This window comes from Lepidochelys kempii, chromosome 19, assembly GCF_965140285.1.
Source record: "Lepidochelys kempii isolate rLepKem1 chromosome 19, rLepKem1.hap1, whole genome shotgun sequence".
Taxonomy (NCBI): Eukaryota; Metazoa; Chordata; order Testudines; family Cheloniidae; genus Lepidochelys; species Lepidochelys kempii.
Genome location: NC_136398.1, coordinates 17,918,551 through 17,940,283, shown reverse-complemented (window position 1 = coordinate 17,940,283; position 21,733 = coordinate 17,918,551). Strand labels below are relative to the sequence as shown.

At 48.9% G+C, this 21,733-nt stretch overlaps 1 protein-coding gene across 6 annotated transcripts in view; it reads right to left on the bottom strand.

The window, feature by feature from the left end:
• The window catches only part of SCMH1 (Scm polycomb group protein homolog 1), a 121,059-nt gene that overhangs the window by 76,433 nt on the left and 22,893 nt on the right, over positions 1–21,733 (bottom strand). For 3 of the 6 annotated variants that reach the window (XM_073317931.2, XM_073317932.2, XM_073317934.2), the window contains exons 3-7: positions 21,209–21,277; positions 14,192–14,262; positions 13,004–13,238; positions 4,541–4,629; positions 2,892–3,135 (exon numbers count right to left, since the gene is read on the bottom strand). In XM_073317931.2, the coding sequence (XP_073174032.1) occupies positions 2,892–3,135; positions 4,541–4,629; positions 13,004–13,238; positions 14,192–14,262; positions 21,209–21,277 (708 nt within the window). Of the gene's footprint in view, positions 1–2,891; positions 3,136–4,540; positions 4,630–12,710; positions 12,792–13,003; positions 13,239–14,191; positions 14,263–21,208; positions 21,278–21,733 lie in introns of those variants that run through there. The other 3 variants (XM_073317933.2, XM_073317938.2, XM_073317937.2) reach the window with 3 other exon arrangements.

The following is a 21,733-nucleotide window of genomic DNA, read 5'->3' as shown; positions in this document are numbered from 1 at the left end:
AACCTGCCAAACGGCCCTGGCTGGGGAGAGTGGCAGCCCTTTAGGGCCACTCCAGCTACAGGGAGGCACACAGGTGTTAGAGCACCTCAACAGCCCCCATGTAGTTTCCAGACACTGGGGCACCCTCACGGCCGCAGGGTCACAGCCTCCGAACCCACGGCAGACAAGGCTGCAGGGGGTTGGGAGGAGCAGACAGCTTCTCGTCTCAGCACGACCTGCCTTTTCCAGGTCCCCAGTGGACAGCACAACCTAAGGGAAGGCAAACCAGCTCTCCCAAAACCATGAATCCCTGTTGAGGTTACAGGGACAAACCATCCCGATGAGTCGAAAGAATAGTAAATATGGCAGGCGACGAGCTTGGCTTAATGGTGAAATCCTAGCGGATCTTAAACATAAAAAAGAAGCTTACAGGAAGTGGAAGGTTGGACATATGACCAGGGAAGAGTATAAAAATATTGCTCGGGCATGTAGGAATGTTATCAGGAGGGCCAAATCGCACCTGGAGCTGCAGCTAGCGAGAGATGTCAAGAGTAACAAGAAGGGTTTCTTCAGGTATGTTGGCAACAAGAAGAAAGCCAAGGAAAGTGTGGGCCCCTTACTGAATGAGGGAGGCAACCTAGAGACAGAGGATGTGGAAAAAGCTAATGCACTCAATGCTTTTTTTGCCTCTGTCTTCACGAACAAGGTCAGCTCCCAGACTGCTGCGCTGGGCATCATAAAATGCGGAAGAGATGGCCAGCCCTCTGTGGAGATAGAGGCGGTTAGGGACTATTTAGAAAAGCTGGACATGCACAAGTCCATGGGGCCGGACGAGTTGCATCCGAGAGTGCTGAAGGAATTGGCGGCTGTGATTGCAGAGCCACTGGCCATTATCTTTGAAAACTCGTGGCGAACCGGGGAAGTCCCGGATGACTGGAAAAAGGCTAATGTAGTGCCAATCTTTAAAAAAGGGAAGAAGGAAGATCCTGGGAACTACAGGCCAGTCAGCCTCACCTCAGTCCCTGGAAAAATCATGGAGCAGGTCCTCAAAGAATCAATCCTGAAGCACTTGCATGAGAGGAAAGTGATCAGGAACAGCCAGCATGGATTCACCAAGGGAAGGTCATGCCTGACTAATCTAATCGCCTTTTATGATGAGATTACTGGTTCTGTGGATGAAGGGAAAGCAGTGGATGTATTGTTTCTTGACTTTAGCCAAGCTTTTCACACGGTCTCCCACAGTATTCTTGTCAGCAAGTTAAGGAAGTATGGGCTGGATGAATGCACTATAAGGTGGATAGAAAGCTGGCTAGATTGTCGGGCTCAACGGGTAGTGATCAATGGCTCCATGTCTAGTTGGCAGCCGGTATCAAGTGGAGTGCCCCAAGGGTCGGTCCTGGGGCCGGTTTTATTCAATATCTTCATAAATGATCTGGAGGATGGTGTGGATTGCACTCTCAGCAAATTTGCGGATGATACTAAACTGGGAGGAGTGGTAGATACGCTGGAGGGGAGGGATAGGATACAGAAGGACCTAGACCAATTGGAAGATTGGGCCAAAAGGAATCTGATGAGGTTCAATAAGGATAAGTGCAGGGTCCTGCACTTAGGACGGAAGAACCCAATGCACAGCTCCAGACTAGGGACCAAATGGCTAGGCAGCAGTTCTGCGGAAAAGGACCTAGGGGTGACAGTGGACGAGAAGCTGGATATGAGTCAGCAGTGTGCCCTTGTTGCCAAGAAGGCCAATGGCATTTTGGGATGTATAAGTAGGGGCATAGCGAGCAGATCGAGGGACGTGATCGTTCCCCTCTATTCGACATTGGTGAGGCCTCATCTGGAGTACTGTGTCCAGTTTTGGGCCCCACACTTCAAGAAGGATGTGGATAAATTGGAGAGAGTCCAGCGAAGGGCAACAAAAATGATTAGGGGACTGGAACACATGAGTTATGAGGAGAGGCTGAGGGAGCTGGGATTGTTTAGCCTGCAGAAGAGAAGAATGAGGGGGGATTTGATAGCTGCTTTCAACTACCTGAAAGGGGGTTCCAAAGAGGATGGCTCTAGACTGTTCTCAATGGTAGCAGATGACAGAACGAAGAGTAATGGTCTCAAGTTGCAGTGGGGGAGGTTTAGATTGGATATTAGGAAAAACTTTTTCACTAAGAGGGTGGTGAAACACTGGAATGCGTTACCTAGGGAGGTGGTAGAATCTCCTTCCTTAGAGGTTTTTAAGGTCAGGCTTGACAAAGCCCTGGCTGGGATGATTTAACTGGGAATTGGTCCTGCTTCGAGCAGGGGGTTGGACTAGATGACCTTCTGGGGTCCCTTCCAACCCTGATATTCTATGATTCTATGAACAGCAGGCACTGTGCTACTGCCCTGGGATGGGCCTCTCCCTCGCCTCCTCACCTTTCCCGTAGGGAGCAGAGTCCTTTCAGTTAGGATGGGCCTGGCTCCCATGTGACCCTAATCCCCCTGCTATATTCCCAGCAGTCCCAGGGCTGCCAGTTTGGATGGAAGGCACCAGGGACCCTGTGTTTTCTGAAGAGGCAGGACAGGTTCTGAGGGATCTCGGGAGGGGTGAAGATCTGAGTAATCTCACCCAGCATCGCCATCTGGTCCTTCCCTCCTCAGGAATAACTGAGACTTACAAACCTGCTTTCCAAATCTCTCTAGACTCCACTATATTGTTACTGTTAATAGTGATTGCTAACAATCTCTTTCTCAGGGAAAAACATATTGTGGGGAAACTGAGGCACAGGGCGGGCAGGGATTTACCCAAGGACACATAGCAGGTCTGTAGCAGAGCAAGGAATAGAATGCAGGACTCATAGTTGCCAGTCCCTGTCTGCTTTGTTGTGCTTTGCAGGTACTAAGCGGACAAGGAAGCTGAGATGGGATGTGGTCCTTACCTTTTGTCCCAGGGGGCTGCAGGTTGTCTCCTGTCAGTGAGCACCAGCCAACAGGAAAGATGTCCCTGGAGTCATAGCGGCACCAGTAATCAAAGGCACCTCTCCAGCCATCGAACGTCACAAGGACCTCGGAGCCTCTCACTTCCCCAATGGTGGCTGGGCAGATGAAGTGTGGATTCTTCCTGTCCACTGCCTCCAGCTTCATGCCAGTCTTGAAGAAATTTTGGGATGGAGACGGTGGCTCCTACAGGGGAGGGTTCAGAAGGATGGTTACAAAAGAGTAGTGTGTGTTGGTGTCTCCTGAGCTTGGATTAATCCCCTGCCTATGTCATCACAAGAGCAGAGCTAGATGGAGCCAGAACCAATTCACAGAATCATAGAATCTCAGGGTTGGAAGGGACCTCAGGAGGTCACCTAGTCCAACCCCCTGCTCAAAGCAGGACCAATCCCCAATTTTTGCCCCAGATCCCTAAGTGGCCCCCTCAAGGATTGAACTCACAACCCTGGGTTTAGCAGGCCAATGCTCAAACCACTGAGCTATCCCTCCCCCCATTAGCCCCATGTCAGAGGGTAAAGGAGGTGGCTCCAGCTTATACCAGGGCTGGATTTGGCCCCTGGTTTAAAACGTGCATCTTTAGGAGCATAGGCAAGGCCTCTCGTTGTGGCACCCTGTGCCTGCTGCACTCAGGACCAGACAAACCGGGTGACAGAATGCAGCTACCCCGTGAGAGTGTCTTAGTAGCACACTGACGCGAGAAAGTCTCACAGGCAGCCCCGCTTTCAGAGGTCCCAGTAAATCCACTTCAGGCTCTCTTGCTTAATCACCACCCTTCCTTGGGGCTGCTTTATTCCCAAACACAGTTCTCTGAATCCCCAACAAAATCCTAACCATAGTACAATTCCCACACCCAGTGTATATAGCCCTTAAAAGCCCGCTCTTCCCAGTGGGCACCCTGCCTGCCTCTCTGTTTCCACACCGCACTCTGGTATCTTCAGTCACATCTAAGCTCCTGCTCAGCCCTCTTCTTTCCCTCTGCCAGTACAGCCATGCCAGACCTTCCCTCTGGACTGTAACCCTGTTCTTCCCAGGGCGAACCTCCCCCAGCCTCTCTGCTGGGAGCATCCCTCACTGCCCGCCCCCCTCAAGGCTCCTCTCGGCCCAGCTCTCTCATGGAGACGTCAGCGGGTAAGCCGTCCACAGCTCCCCCGCCTTTAGCCCTCTCCGGCTTCAAGTTGTAGGCACCTCCCCCTGCCTTCACCTCTCTGGTTTGGGGACACCAGGTAACAAAACTCTCTTGCTGCTCTCCTTGTCTTCAGCCTTCTCCCAGGGACAACTTTCCACAGTCCCCTGGTAGCTCTCACCTGCCCGACTCCCACTCAGGCAGCTCTGATTCACCAGGTCTCACTGGGACTCTTCTTCATTGGCCAAACTGGAGCGCCACCTCACAGGGTCCCAGAACTCAGGCTCCAGCCTGAGCCAGAATGTCTACACCACAATTAAACAGCCCCTTAGCCCGAGCCCTGCGAGCCTAAGTCAGCTGGCACGGGCCAACCGCAGGCGTCTAACTGTACTACACACCAGAGAGCACAGCACAGAGCTGGCCTGGATGCCCTGTGGCAAAGGGAGCCCTTTGCATGCAACACGATACCTTGTGAAAAATTCGGAGAGGAGCCATCTCTGCTCCATTCAGAGTTTTCAGGAGGAACATGGGCCAAGAGGAAGCATTCAGCCGAAAACCTGCGGAACAGATGCAGAGATGGAGATTATTAAAAATCGGCAGGGCCCATTGGGTGAGGCAGAACTCAGGTTGCTCTGATGAACACCTTGCACTATTCATCCAGTCACAGCCTTCATGCACCTTAAGATCCACCACCACATTCTTCGGAACACAGGAGAGCTAGGAACGGCCCTTTACACAAACTGGATTATGTCAGCCACTGCTCCACACTTGGAAACAATCAAACATGGCTATGACTTTGTTCATTGTAATAAAAGGCCCTGACCTTCTGGCAGCTCTGCCTTTGCACCCATGCTGACCACTGGTTCATCTTTTGTGACATCTCCCTGGCTTACTACAGAGTCTCCCTCTCCTGTCTGGCCCTCAGGAGCCCCTGCCCTGGCCCTGCTGGCAAAGCACTCTGCATGGAATTTGTGTTTGCACATGGCAGTCAACTGGATGCAGAGAAGACATTAATGAGCAAGGACCGGGTCAGGCCCATGATGTTATCCCTGGTGCATACACACATCCTATGGAGGCCAGCAGTTTCCTTGCTGACCTTTCACCCACAGAGGTGAGTCGCAAGCAGCTAAGATACAGGCACAGGCAGGAGCTAGGCTGGGCAAGATGGTGACAGCAATTGGTATCAATACCATGCTGGGCCCCTGAGTATCAGGAATGCCCATGGAAGCACCAAAAGGGGCTTCTGGGGAGCAGAGGGGTATGTTGAGGAGAAAGAGGGTTTCCATGTGTTACTTATGAGCATAGGCTGGAGCACCCATGGGGTAAAAATGATGGGTGCTGAGCACGCACTGGCAGGCCCCCTATCAGCATTCGCCCCTCCCTCCAGCATCTTCTGCCAGCCAGCGGGCCCTGCCGATCAGTGCCTCCCCCTCCCTCCCCGCGACTCCTGCCTGTCGCAATCAGCTGTTTCGAGGCTCGTGGGGCGGTGGAGGAGTCAGAATGGGGCACACTCAGGGGAGGGGGCAGAAGGGGGTGGGCAGAGGCGGAGTGAGGTGTGGCCTGGGGCAAAGCCGGGGGTCGAGCACCTGTGCTGATGAGTTCCTCATTACATGGGTCTGTACCTGAGAAGCTAAACTATTACCAAGTATGAAAATGCATCATGTCTGATCAGCAACACCAGCAGCCAATGCTTCCCACCCCACACATGCCAGCACCACAAGGGGGAAAGGAAGGGGAACTGCAAGGCTTGTTCTTTTTAATGGTTGACATTACCGATCCCAGAAAGGCCAGGCTCTCAGTCCTCTTTGGGAGAGCACAGAAAAGAAAACAAGGAATAAAAAAAAAACAAAGGACAAGAGAGAAAATGGAGGTGACAGAAATTGTGCTAGGATATGGTGTGAGGGAGCACCCCTCTGCCAGCCCATTACCACGGGCATTCCACCAACACAAAGTGGGAAGCGGGCAGCTACAGGAAGTGCAGACCCTGAAAGCATGCTCACAAGAGGAGTCCTGTGCCAGTGCCTTGGCTTGACAGCCTGGCACCTCAGCTCCAAAGGGTCAATTTCTGATGCTTGGCAAAGGGCTGCCCTTTAAATCCTTACAGCATTTTGAAGTTAACCCTGGGGCTGGATTTCCACTGACAATTCCCTGGGAGCTGCAGAGGTGAGGAATACAGGGGGAAGTTTTGCCATTGTAGACAGGGCCCAAGTGTCAGAGGTGTCCCAACAAGCTAAGTCTATTCCAGGGTTCTCAAACTTCATTACACCGCGGCCCCCCGTCTGACAAAAAAATTATTACATAACTCCAAGAGACCAAAGCCTGAGCCCACCCAAGCCCTGCCACCCCTGGGGGAGGAAGGGGGAGGGGCAAAGTCACAGCCCGAGCCTCGCCTCCCCACCCCACCCCAGGACAAAGTCCTTGCTCTCTGGCCCCCAGCATTGGGGCTCGGCCTTTGGGCTTCAGCAAGTCTAATGTTAGCCCTGGTGACCCCATTAAAATGGGATCGTGATCCACTTTGTGGTCCCAATCCACAGTTTGAAAACCGCTGATCTCCACAGTTCTGTCATGAACCCTGGAAACAGAACATGAAAACCAGCTGGTCGGCTGAGCTTGGGAAAGGGGAGAATGTCCTCCCAAGCCTCCAGTTCACCAGCAAGCAGCAGCTTCTACTCATGCTACCAAGGAACAGCAGCTGAACAACTGCGCTGCGGTAGGCGTGAAAGACACCAAGTGAGAGACTTGGCATTTAGCGTCACATGCTAGGCTTTGGTGCTCTGTGGGGAGGGAGGGGAGGGCCAGCAGCTCAGGAGTGTGGTTTGTTACCTGTACTTGGGCTAAGAGAGATCAGCAGATAAGGGGGGGGGCACGACTATCTGCCACTTCTTGTCCCCAACCCTGCCTCTATGACGGATCACAAGGGTAACCAGTTCAGTGACAGGGACTGTCCCATCATGACCCAGCACGATAGATGCTCCACATCCAATTCAAACCACCTACCACATGAGATGAGCTGCAAGGCTGTAACGCGATTACTCTTTTTGCCCTCTGGTGGCAGACCGAGGAATAGCACAAACACCTCTGTTACCTGGACCAACTTTTCAAAACAGACCCTTGGGCTTTATATGCAAAATATGCATGTGGGCATGTCCAGGTAACTGCACATGCACAAGATACAGCTGCCCCTATTGAGTGAGCATCTTGTCTTGGGCGCCCTACTGTGGGCGGGCAACAGCAGATTTTATGGGCACAATGCTGGTACTTCATTTTTTAAAAATATGGCTCAATCAAATGTTGACAGACGTAGCAGATCCTGACTCGCCTGTCAGTGGGAGAGGTGCAACGCATCAGAAATGATCAGCTTGCTCATGGCAGGAAGATCCATAGAGGCCAGAATACAATTTGTTATGAAGTATTTGGAGGAAGTGGACTGCCTCTCAACCTCACCCCCTCAGTCCCCATCTCAGCAGGCAGGTCTTAGCAGCTATGACCCATTGGAAATGACAAGGCAACAAGACTCATGGCGTACAGCCAGTAAGCCAGACCTGGGCCTATACACTGTATGCTCCAAACCTTAAGTTTGGGGCCATTTCAACACCTAAAGGTTCTCCAAAGCTGGCTCATTCTGGCTTCACCAGAGATGTGCACGAAGTAACTCCATACAGGTTTTTTGGCTCAGCTGAGTGAAGTGAGAAAAGGTGGCTGTGATCAAAGGACTGAGATTTCTCATGCCAGTGTCTTCTGTACTGAACTGGGCTAGGGACTCATAGGGCCATATCCTCAGCAGACACACATCAGTGCGGTCTGGGGAACCCACAGCCACAGTGCCCTGCGCCGGCAGTGATCTAGGACTCGCATACCCTCACGTGGTAAGGTGTGCAGCTTCCATCCCACACCACTCCCTTCCCGGCCAAGATGCCTCTTCTTTTGCGCCCCATTCCCAAGTCACGGCTAGCTGACAGCCTACATAGTATGTCCACCTGCCCCTCCAGAGGGGCTTTAGGGGAAATGGTCTCCACCACAGAGTCCCATATGCAAGCCCTTCATCCTCCACCATTGCTCAGTCTAATACACTTCTACAGGGATGTGCTAACTGGATGGGTCCTTTACAGAAATATCTCATGGGGACCTGGCAGCTGAATGATAGCATCAGATTAATTGGGACAGAGTCAGCATCAGTTTGGCTCACTGGAGACCCATTTGGCCACTGCCAAGGAGTGAAGTGGTGTTTAATTGAGAGATAAGAAAGGGCAAATTCCAATATACAGACCATTTATATAACTGTATCCAAATAAAGTTTTAAACAAGAACAATGAAATGCTGGGTCTGTCACTTTCATTCAAGGAAGGAAAGAGAGTTATTTGAAGCAGGTGTATTTTTTCCCCTTTTAATGGCCTCAAACTGGGTCAGTCTACTGCCCAGCAGGGAGCCCTAATTAAGAGTGGCGGCGTAATTTAAACCCATCCAGCTGGTGTTCCAGCCAGCGTCTATACTTGATACCCAATTCTCTGTGGTGGCCTTTAGTGCATGGGCACAAGTATGCCTGGATGGCCGGAAAGTAAATGTAAAGCGTTGTGGGTTAAGGAGCAATGACTGAGCTGGACTCTCATACTTCTCCTTGGTTATTCTCTACATTACAAGTGAAAGGGTCCAATAAGACACCCTCCATCCTATGGCTCATGACCATGCTCTGAACATGATGGAAGTGAGAGAGAAGGGCTGATGGCGCGAGAAGAGTATATTGTGTTTCACAGATTTTTTAATAGTAGAAGCATAGAATATCAGGGTTGGAAGGGACCTCAGGAGGTCATCTAGTCCAACCCCCTGCTCAAAGCAGGACCAATCCCCAACTAAATCATCCCAGCCAGGGCTTTGTCAAGCCTGACCTTAAACACTTCTAATGAAGGAGATTCCACCACCTCCCTAGGTAACGCATTCCAGTGCTTCACCACCCTCCAAGTGAAAAAGTTTTTCCTAATATCCAACCTAAATTTCCCCCACTGCAACTTGAGACCATTCATTACTCCTTGTTCTGTCATTTGCTATCACTGAGAACAGTCTAGATCCATCCTCTTTGGAACCCCTTTTCAGGTAGTTGAAAGCAGCTAGCAAATCCCCAGATTCTTCTCTTCTGCAGACTAAATAATCCCAGTTCCCTCAGCCTCGCCTCATAAGTCATGTGCTCCAGCCCCCTAATCATTTTTAAAAGCGGCAAAAAGTCCTGTGGCACCTTATAGACTAACAGACATATTGGAGCATAAGCTTTCATGGGTGAATACCCACTTTATCGGATGCATGCAGTGGAAATCTCCAGAGGCAGGTATAAATATGCAAGCAAGAATCAGGTTAGGGATAACGAGGTTAGTTCCATCAGGGAGGATGAGGCCCACTTCTAGCAGTTGAGGTGTGAACACCAAGGGAGGAGAAACTGCTTTTGGAGTTGGCGAGCCAGTCACAGACTGTTTAATCCTGAGCGAATGGTGTCAAATTTGCAAATGAACTGAAGCTCAGCAGTTTCTCTTTGAAGTCTGGTCCTGAAGTTTTTTTGCTGCAGGACAGCTACCTGGAACAACGCTTACTCAGCTCTCATTCACTCATGCCCCTTCTCTACCTACGCTACATCGATGACATCTTAATCATCTGGACCCATGGGAAGGAAAACCCTGGAAGAATTCCACCACAATTTCAATAGCTTCCACCCCACCATCAACCTCAGCCTGGACCAATCTACACGGGAGGTACACTTCCTAGACACCACAGTACAAATAAGCGACGGTCACGTTAACATCACCCTCTACCGAAAACCCACCGACTGCTATGCCTACCTTCATACCTCCAGCTTCCATCCCGGACACACCACATAATCCATTGTCTACAGCCAAGCGCTGAGGTATAACCGCATTTGCTCCAACCCCTCAGACAGAGACCAACACCTACAAGATCTTCACCAAGCACTCTCAAAACTACAATACCCGCACAAGAAAATAAGGAAACAGATCAGCAGAGCCAGACGTGTACCCAGAAGCCTCCTGCTGCAAGACAAGCCCAAGAAAGAAACCAACAGAACTCCACTGGACATCATATACAGTCCTCAGCTAAAACCTCTCCAACGCATCATCAGTGATCTACAACCCATCCTGGACAACGATCCCTCACTTTCACAGGCCTTGGGAGGCAGGCCAGTCCTCGCCCACAGACAACCCGCCAACCTGAAGCATATTCTCACCAGCAACTTCACACCACACCATAGTAACTCTAACTCAGGAACCAATCCATGCAACAAACCTCGATGCTAACTCTGCCCACATACCTACACCAGTGACATGATTACAGGACCTAACTAGATCAGCCACACCATCACCGGTTCATTCACCTGCACATCCACCAATGTAATATACGCCATCATGTGCCAGCAATGCCCCTCTGCTATGTGCATCGGCCAACCTGGACAGTCCCTACGTAAAAGGATAAATGGACACAAATCAGATATTAGGAATGGCAATATACAAAAACCTGTAGGAGAACACTTCAACCTCCCTAGACACACAATAGCAGATGTAAAGGTCGCCATCCTGCAGCAAAAAAACTTCAGGACCAGACTTCAAAGAGAAACTGCTGAGCTTCAGTTCATTTACAAATTTGACACCATCCGCTCAGGACTAAACAGACTGTGACTGGCTCACCAACTCCAAAAGCAGTTTCTCCTTCCTTGGTGTTCACACCTCAACTGCTAGAAGAGGGCCTCATCCTCCCCGACTGAACTAACCTTGTCATCCCTAGCCTGATTCTTGCTTGCATATTTATACCTGCCTCTGGAAATTTCCACTGCATGCATCCGACGAAGTGGGTATTCACCCACGAAAGCTCATGCTCCAACACGTCTGTTAGTCTATAAGGTGCCACAGGACTCTGTCACTTTTACAGATCCAGACTAACATGGCTACCCCTCTGATACTAATAATTTTGTTGCCTTCCGTTGGACTCTTTCCAATTTTTCCACATTCTCCTTGTAGTGTGGGACCCTAAACTGGACACAGTACTCCAGATGAGGTCTCACCAATGTCGAATAGAGGGGAACGATCACATCCCTCGATCTGCTGGAAATGCTCCTACTTACACAGCCCAAAATGCCATTAGCCTTCTTGGCTACAGGGGCACACTGTTGACTCCTATCCAGCTTCTCGTCCACTGTAACCCCTAGGTCCTTTTCTGCAGAACTGCTGCCTAGCCATTCGGTCCCTAGTCTGTAGCAGTGCATGGTATTCTTTCGTCCTAAGTGCAGGACTCTGCATTTATCCTTGTTGAACCTCATCAGATTTCTTTTGGCCCAATCCTCTTAATTTGTCTAGGGCCCTCTGTATCCTATCCCTACCCTCCAGCGTATCTACCTCTCCTCCCAGTTTAGTGTCATCTACAAACTTGCTGAGGGTGCAGTCCATGCCATCCTCCAGATCATTAATGAAGATATTCAACAAAACTGGCCCCAGGACTGACCCTTGGGGCACTCCACTTGATACCGGCTACCAACTAGACATGGAGCCGTTGACCACTACCCGTTGAGCCCGACTTGCAAATTAGATTGGTCACCACTTGCACCAGTCTTCCCTCTCATTTTTTCCATCCAGGTGGGAATAAGTTTTGTTATGTGCACCAAGGTATGTGTGGATGTGCGCCACCAGTAGAAACAAAAAGCCTAGATATAATATATATTTTTTAAAAGTTACCGTAGGGATAATTAATTACTCCAGCCAGGTCAAGTTAGGCATTTTAGAAATTACGACTCAAAGAATTAAACTTAAGTGCAAGAGAGAAATAAAAATTATGAAATGCATTGACTAGTCAAAACACTAAAATAACACACTTTGAAAGAATAAAATTACAGAGCATATATCTGCATTGCAGAAAGTACCAAGAAGTAACAACAAATTAATGCAAGTATGTGTTGGGAAGTGAGTGAGACACAGTGTGAGAGTGTGTGTGTTTGTGTGCATTGTCTCTTTAAGACATTCACTGAAAGCTCTTCTGATCTGTCCTGAGTCCTGTTGTCTCCCCTCCTCAGAGATGGGATACAGAGGGAGGGAGAGACAGAGAGAGACTGTGTGAGCTGGCTGCTGGGGAAATCTCAGAAACAGTGCACTGTCTCTTTAAAAAAGGCACTCAGACACTCACCATTCATAACTCAGACATTCCAAGTCCTCCTGAACCAGGCTGTCCCCTCTGCCCTGCTCTGCGGAGATGGGGTACAGGGGCAGGGAACACCCTGACATCAGCACCCTCCTCCCCTCCACCCCTGCTCTGCACAGCCAGCAGGAGGGTCCCAGGAGTAGCTGCAGGATGGCACAATGTCAGGGGAAGGGCACCTGAACACATGCTGCTGGTTGTGCGTGCTCTCTAACCAGCTGGGCAGCATTTGAATCTCTTCTGCACGGCTGTCCAAATGCGCAGCTCACAGGGACCACAGGTGGTGGGCCAAAGTCAGGCCAGCCTAGAGCTGGGGAGACTGAGGGGATGTCTGCACAGTAGATTCACTCACATGATCTGCACATGGGGCTGAGTCTCTGGGCTGGCATAGCCCAGGTGTGAGCAGCCACACTGCAAAGCCACACAAGAGTCAGTGAGTCCACACTGGTGCTCCACTCACCTGTGGGAGGTGCTAGGACTTCTGGTCATATCCCATGGTTCTTAGCACCTCAGTAAACTGAGCCCTCTGATTCCCAGTGCATTGTGGGAGAACCTGTCTGTTTTTGCGTGGAGGAAAGTCAGATTAGTGACAGCCCCTTGGTAAGCACACACAGTGAAACAAGACCCGGTACGTGAGTACAGTCCATGCCTTCCTGTACTGAGCAGGGAAAGCAAAAAGGGTATTAGGTTCCCCCCACCCCTCCCAGCTTGTGGCTGTTTTCCATTGGTCGGATGACAGGATTTCAGGCTCACCCAGAGGGGGCTGCAGCATCCCTCCATTCTTCTCGCAGTTCCCTATGGGCTGGATTTCAGCAGAGTCCACCAGCCGCCAGAAGTCATTCTTGTTGTCGCTGCCATCAAGACGCAGGCGCAGCCGTGCGCCTGTCAGACCCACCACAGTGGCGATGCAGGTGGAAGTGGTGTTTCTGGGGTCCTGGGCTTCTAGTTTCATGCTGATCTTGAATTCATTGCTGGGCGGAGTGTACGACTGCAGAGAACAAGAGCCAGGACTTCACATATGTCCCATTTCCTTCTCAGAACCCCAGCCCCACGGCTCCTGGTAACTGCGGATGGACAGTGCCCTCCAGGCCAATGCAGAGCGCAGCAAGGAGAGCTCAGTGAATGAAGGCCCTGGCACCCAGCCACCCACTATCTATCGCCTTTTGCCACAAGTTTCACCTTGAGCCAGCTCCTTTTCTGGGGCCTTGCCCCACCTCAGACACCCACCAGCATAACACACAGGGGGCTATTTAACAGCCCCCGAACACACACAGACGCCTTTTGCTTTTAAAATACAACACAAATACAGTCTGAGCGGGCGAGTGAGGCGCTCCAAGCACCAGCTGTAACACAGGCTAATCTTGGAACTCCACACACAGTGTGGCTGAGGCCCCACAATTCTGACCCACCCCACCCCCCGCTAGTTCAGTCCTGGGCCCTCACATCAACCTGACCGATGATTCTGGCAGCCTGCACAGCCAGGCAACATAGCCAAATACTGGATACTACAGCCCAGGAGAAAGTGAAACAGCTCACCGAGATCCAGGCCATTTTGCAGAAGGGAAACTGCAAAAATACTCCCTTTACTGGCCTGCATTCAGTGAAATCTAAATCGTAACTACACTAAGCAATGATCTAGCTTATATACACTTCCCTCCAGCACCTGAGCTCACCAGAGACACAGAGCTTTGATGTTCCCACCCATGCACATCTGAGAGTTAAGTCCCCTGGGTTATTCTATAACATTCATGGCTTGAATAAATGTCTCTCTTTTATCTTTGCTTAACTATGCACAGTCCTGCCAAGGGTCTGCTTTCCCTGCTGCTCCTCCGTCTTGGATTAAAGGGCCAGAGCCTATTCTAAGGCTTGTCCTGAATCGGAGCTTGAGGATCATAAAAAGACCCTCGCCCCCTGCACCCAAGAAGCCACCCAACAAATTACCTGCTTGAAGCAATGGGCAGGAGCTGGGATGGCACATGTTTCTTTCAGGTATTTATCCCAGGTGAAGTGACCTGCAAAGAGGGGAGACAAGGGGGTTAAAATGGGACCCTAGAAAACAACAAAAAGCTCAGGAAAGCAGCCACCCAGGGCTCCTTACACCATTATTGCCAGATCTCTATCCAAGAGACGAGAAGAACTGGCTTGTATTGGCCTGTCCTCTGCACTGCCAAAGTCCTGGATTTCCAGGCTGGAGAGGGGGAGGTGGTAGCATTGGGTACAAGCTGCTTTTCTCACCGATCTCACAAACCCATAGGCTGCATGATGACGTAAGCTGCCAGAGGAGAAAGCAGTCTCTCCCAGCAAATTGCTCCTTCAGGCCATACATTTAACACACTGCTCAGATTTGGAGTTAAGAACAAGTCACTGAAGGATGAGAGCTCAATCACCCCAAAGTCAACAGCAAAGCTTTATACTCTATTGCCTTTATGGCTGCTGCCTTAGCTGGGGCTCTTTTTCCTCTTAAGAAACCAAATGGATCTGGGCAGGAATCATACAGTTTGTAGTAGCTGATGAGTGGACTGGTCAGCAATAAATCACCAGTCCTGGACAGTTAGTTCACAGCTTAGGGTCTGTCTAAACTGCAATTAAAATCCTGCGGCTGGCCCATGCCAGCCGACTCAGGCTCACGGAGCTTGGGCTAAGGGGCTGTTTAACTGCACTGCTGATGTTCGGGCATGAGCTGGAGCCCAGGGTCTCGGACCCTGCAAGGTAGGACTGCAGCCCAAATGTCTATATGGCAGTTAAACAGCCCCTCAGCCAGAGCCCCACGAGACCGAGTCAGCTGGCAAGGGCCAGCCGTGAGCGTCTAAGGGTGTGTTTACATTGCTCAGGTTACAGCGCGGCAACGTGGGCAATGTAAACATGCTTTGTCGTCAGGAGTGCGGCTCCCAGCGATACAGCGCTGTCTATACGGGTGCATTTCAGCACTAAAACTTTTGCCGCTGGGGTGGGGGGGGGGGGGTTTTCACATACCTGAACGACTGCAGTTTTAGTGCTGAAAGTTGCAGCGTAGACACAGGCTAAGTGAGTGTCTAATCGCAGCCCAGACATACCCTCCAGGCAGGGATTTACAGAGGCGATCCTATTCAATGCAAAGGCTCCTTCAGCTGGAAACCGCCACTAGGGGAAGGGCTGAGCACATTTTATCACTGTCTGTGCTGCTTTTCAAATCTATGTGCATGGCCAGGGAAAGCGTTAAGCTACCCAGGAAGACTTCTTATTAAATGAGGAATTTACTGAAGCGGCCGAAGCAGATCAAGACTCCTGCCACTTAGACTAAGCAGATAAGAGAGGGTCTTTTACAAGAGCCTGCATGACATTCGCTTCTACTCCCACAAACAGCACCCAAGAGACCTCTATTCTCAAACCACCACAAGAGCATCAGTGGCTGCAAAACAATTACAGAGTCGGTTACAGTTCCCAGTGTACAGATCAGGGTTTTAATCTGCTTATTATTTGACAGAAAAGCTTTATTAAGGAGAAAATATACGGTGGTGCGGTTAAGCACTCGAAGATCTGGAAATACAAAAGTTAAGGTTATACACCTTACAACCTTCACTCTGCCCATGTGGATATGCAGGAAGAACAATGACAGAACCTGTAAGGACACCATCTCTCACATGCTACATTAGAAACACCATTCGTCTACAATCTTACATGCACACTAGTAGAGCACACATTTTGTCACTCTTTTACACTGTATTTAAACTTGTTTCATTGCTGTAATGGCCCAGCATATTTCTGTAGACAGATTGTTAATGTAAGTGCTCCTTTCTCTAAGATATGTATTTTAAGCAGTTAGCCAGCATTCATTGTCTCTTCAAACAGCACAGTGTCCCATAGTTGCAATCCAGAAGATGAAAGGCTTAACTGCAAAGCAAACTGAGGACTGGTTTACACACAAAAGTTGTCTCAGTTTAACTAAAGCTGTGATTTTAAACTGGTTTAGTGAAACCAGTGCAACTTTGTGAATGGGCATTCTTACATGTCTTACAAGCTAAACAAGTATAAGCCAGGTTTAACCAACCTGCATAGACACTACATGCCTAAATCACTTTTGAAAAGAGGCTGAGGTGCTTTTAAGATTTTTATTCAAAAAACCTTTTGTTTTTTACACTATGGGAGAAGTGGGTTTATTTTCCTCCTCTCTCCTCTTATGCAACACCAGGCAAAGCCCTTCTGCTCCAACTTTCTAAATCAATCCACCTTTTGGCAGAGAACAAACCTAGAAGATTCCAGACTGAACAGTGAATTTTTAAGAAAGCTGCGTGCCACTGAAAACAGAGTGTTAGGATGGAAACTTATGTAAGCTTAAACTCTAGTGCTGTTTGCTGCCTTTGCACTATAATGTCAGCAGACACACAGCAGTGAAACAGAAACTCTCAGTTCTCATGGGTTTTTTTTGGTAACAATTTATTTTTAAAGAATTGAAGCAAAAAAAGGGGGATAGAGGATTTCTCTGTTTAATGAAAACTGACTTTTTAAAAAAAAACAGAACAAATGTGGCAAATTTAGGGCTCCACAATCTTGTATTGGTAATTCCTTTATATACATATGCACACATTTTATTACAGGACATTTCTTTTAAAAATCACTCCCTTGTAGACAACAATTGGCACAGATAACTTTGGGTGACTTACCCTTGTGCATTCTGCACAAATGCAATGTATTAGTAGCAGAAGTGATAAAAATTCTTAGCCCTTTGTATAATGCTTTTCATCCAGAGATCTCAAAGCACTTTACAAAGGCAGGAAAATTACCCCATTTTACAGATTCCAAGTGGACTGACACAAGAGTTTTGTCAAGGAAGGGAAAGCAGTCAGTGATGCAGAACAGGGCAGGATATATCCAGAAGTTTTTTTGGCCAGGGAATAGAGAACATATTCGGAGCTCTGCACTGGGAAACAGAACAAACACTTTAATATAGATACATTAGGCTTGGTCATCTTAACCTTGGTTTCTCTGGTCCCTCCCCAGATTGATCCAAACATGATTATTAACTTGCACATTCAATTCCAACTCTGTCTGCACTGGAGCTTAGCACCCCTGGTGCACACTCTAAAGAGAGCACAGGAGCCAGATGCCAAACCACTTTTGATGCCACCTTAGGAATGGTACTTTCATAGATTATAATACCAGAAGGGACCACTGTAATCATCTAGTTCGATCTCCCATATAACACAGGCCAAATATTCTGTTTTCAGGGTTCTGTTACTTTTCGGATGGGATATGGATCATTCTGCCTCTAGGGCCCAAGTCGGTAGCAACTGAACCCTGTATGCTGAATGGCTGTTCAGCGGCTTATACAAAATGAGTTGGTGCCTGGAGTCCAGTTCTTAGTGAGCTCTTCTCTTCACATAAACTAGCATCTCAACTGGTGCTAACTGACCCCCTTGCTGGCTGACTCAGCAGAGGCGCCGAGGACTAAATGGACCATGAAGACTGAACTCTCTCTCTCTCACCCCTAAAAGCGGACAGCGGTGAAGAATGTGGACAGACCAGAGGGAGGAAAGCTTGCCTTGCTGATGCCTGCTCTATGGGAAAAGAGTTTGGTCTCTAGCACTGTCTGGCATCTTTCACTAGCACTAAATTCACTTCTTGTCAGACACCCCTCCATTCCCCCCCCACCTTACCCCCCCAGCTTCTGCTGCTCCTTTCATTCCTCCTGCAAATCACAAATTTTGGCCAATATGCAGGGAGCACTACTCTTACATGAACCTAAATGATCACATATTGATTTGTTCAGCAGGGTCAAATAAACCAATACGCTTATAACATAACAAAACCAGGAAATTCAGTGAGCAACATGCCATAATACAAAGTTACAGTTGGGCCTTAAACAAACAAGAGCCAAGAAGTTCAAAGCTACACCACCCCGGGTAACTTGGCTAGCATGAACATATTGATTAAAAGCCCAATGCTGTCACACTTCCTCACTCTAGGCAGTGCTTTGCTCCATGAGTATCCTCAATGAAGGTATTAATCAGCGTGAGTAAAAGTGGCAGAATTGGGCCCTAGCCCACTTTAAAAACCACTTACTAGAGAAAAACACTCCACGTGCACAAGAGGTCAAGCTACGGGACTTGTGACCAATGTAAGTCTTAACTTTCTGATTTGCATCGGTTTAAATTCACAACCATATGTTGTACTTAATACAATTCTTTTGCCTGGAATTTGAATGAAGCTGGAGTTTTTGTTTGTGTGTTTAAATGAAATCTGGTTTGAGCTCCTTTAGCATTTCAATCCTCAAGGAGTCATCAATCCTATTGAACATGATGCATGTGCATTTCATGTCACATCTGTGCAAGGAGAGTTTGCCCTACCCAGATCAAGGCATCCCATTAAAGCCTGCAGTCCATACGTGAGCCTGCTAAATAGTATCAGGACAGCATACGAAAGCAGGACAGTCTGTCCAGATTCAGTACAGAAAAATGACAATGCCAGTGTCTTCTCTGCTCGCAATTCCAATCACATTAGTGGCTTTCGAAAATGCAAGAATTCACCCTCCCAAGCAGCCAGGCTCTCATTCTTTGATGACAGCAGAATTCCTGCAGATCCTGCTTGACTGCACTCTCCATGGGCTCTCGCTAACACAGAGCTGTTCATCTAGGTTTCACATTCAGCACAAGTACCAGTGGAACTCCTAGTGCACTCCACTTTCTTGCCTTGCCACATACAGACTAAGAATTCACTCAGGATTAATGGGTTTAGAACAGTATGTGCTGCCACTCCCTTGTCCTAGGAGGTGCCTTGGTCCAGTTTTAACTCCGCCAGGAACCATTTTCACATTGCGTTTAGGACCCCTGTGTCACAGATCCATGAATCTGGTGCTCTCACACAGCTGTGGAACAGTCCCTGGGAGGAACACCTTCAGTGGGTTAACCCCCTTGGGGTCATACTCTCACCGGGATACGTCCCTTGGCTTTACCATCTCCTGGGACCAAGCCTTGGAGCCTTCAGCACCCCTGCTGCACACCATAAGCTTCTCTCAGCGAGTCCACCTGAATTGGGCACGTGAGAAGACTTATCCACCCAAAAGGAGCAATGCACACCCCAACTCTTGACTCTGAGCCAGCACTGTAAAAGCAGGTGGTTTACTAGATGTCTGGAACACAGCATAGAAAGTCCTTGGTTATCATGAAGAACAGAAAGTTACAGCCTGGTTCATCTGGGTCAGTTTGGAGCCCAGAGCTCTCTTTGTGCCCTTTTAGTCTCAGTCCAGAAGAGTGAGACCTGCTTCCAGCAGCCCACATGTAATGACCGCCCCACCCCCACGGCCCTCCTCTGTCCTTTGTTCTGGTTTCCCAGACAAAAATGGTCACCCTGCTCTTTGTTCTCCAGCTGGTCAAAACTGGCTGGCTTTCTGCAGAGGGTGGGCTCCCCCAATCGTTAATTGGTAGGTACCAATTGACTGGGCCATTGTCTGGGCCCAGTGCCCAGACAGCTAGGCAACAGTCACACCTGGATCTTTAGGTCTCTGCAATGAGCAAACAGCCTTTTCCCACCCACCTAGTTAACCATGCAGCACACAGGAGAAACTGTGGCACACACAGTAGTCATACAAAATATTATGAAAAATTCCCATTTTGTCACACCTTGTCACCCAGAAAGCAGCTGTATCTGTACTGTCACAGCCAAATATGGAGGCCTTGTGTGGAGCTTTGCGATATGCAGGTGAGCATTTGCTGCAGTGAGGGGATTCCTATTGTTACGCAAGTACTTGTTCAGTTTATAGACAATTAACTGATCCTGAGCACAGTGCATCTCTTTAGCAATTCCTCACCCTGGCTGGGAGCTTGGAGACTTTCAGCATGGGATGGAGAATGATAAAGGATAACAAACCCACCACGTTATCAAATTTCAGAGAGAGGCACCATTTCAAATCAATCTTGTCCCTGAAAAAAGATACACCCTCCCCACACCCTAGAACAATGCAGCACCCAGCAAAACGGAGATCATGAAGGAGCCCCTACAGACTACCAGGAGGGGCCTAGGCAGGATTCTCCAAGCCATGATGGCCCCTCTGATGGTGGATAATGCTCATGACTTCAGGCATAATCCTGAGACACAGATGAGAATCCCCAGAGTTGCCCCCCAGGATATATCTCAGGGCCCAATGACACCCAGAGACCCATCACTTCCCTATAACACAGAGCCCCCATGCACAGCAGGGAGCTGTCTTAATGGCTCCAAGAAACATAAGAACGCCCTACACAAAGGCCTGCAGTGTTCTATGTTAGGAACTATTCACTCTGGGAATGCTTTGTTAATTTCTTATGGCTCAGTAGATGTGTTTAGTGGGGAATCTGTAAATTAAACCTTACTAACAAACCCAGATTATAAAGCTAGGTAAAAAGTGGGGCCTTGTCATAAATTACATTGCTCCAAGCCGTCAGAACTCACCCAGAAGTCTCTTCTGAAAGACAGCAAGAACTGTCAGTTTTATAAACTTAATCTGCAGATGCTCTGCACACTACCACAACCTGCCCTGCCAATGAACTGGATAGACCATAGTCTCTAAGGGAGGAAAGGAGTGATTAACTCTCATGCTGAGAACTCCAGACCTTGCCCTCAGCTCCTAAGAGACTGCCAGCTGAGCTGACTCACAAAGGGCTCCAGTCTACTGGGGTGGACACCAACATCCTGCTGCTGGAAAAATGGGAAAGTGTAGTATTCGGTGTTCGGATACAGTCACAATCGCACCCACAGGACTGGGCCCCGATTAACCATTTCACATGAATGTGAAAGAAACAGTTCACCTAGAAGTAAGGAAACCCTATAGTGCCAGAGAACATGTACCCTCGTGCAAACAGTCATTTCTACATACTACTGCTACGGGCAAGGCCCCTTAAATGCAGTTTGCATCAGTTTTCCAGCCTGTGCAGTGAGTTTTGGTCCTCAGCAATTCAAAGACCTCAAGGAGAGAAACCAGAAGGGAGCTGAGAAGCACCTTCTTACCTTGGTACTGGAAAGGAGACTCTGATGGGTGGCCATACTTGTGCTTTCTACCATCTTTCCAGTCTATGGCTAAGACAAGAAACAAAGCATTCATGTGAATGAGGAAGCCCACCTGATTCAGTTCTACTCATCAGCATGAGGTGGTCAAGCAGCTACTCACTGGACACTGCCTTGGTTTCCTCTGACTCACAGGCACTTTGTATCTCCCAGGGAAGAAATGACCCCAGACAAGAGAAAAGCTCCCACTGTTTGACTCACTCTCTCCCCATCAACATCCATGGCAGAATCTACCAAGCCCCCATTTCAGTTTACATCTGCCTCATCCTACTGAGTTCAAGAGAAGGAAAATTCGCCCTCAGGTGTCTACTGGGTCTCAATCTCTACCAGCTCTCACTTGCTAATATTCATAGTTAATGATGAGCCAACAGGCAAGGAACAAACCTTTTCACCTTCTAGTTTTTAACATTTGAAATGAGGCTAAAGGCTGGTGGGCTTCAGGGACAGACGCTGAGACGGGGGAAATGA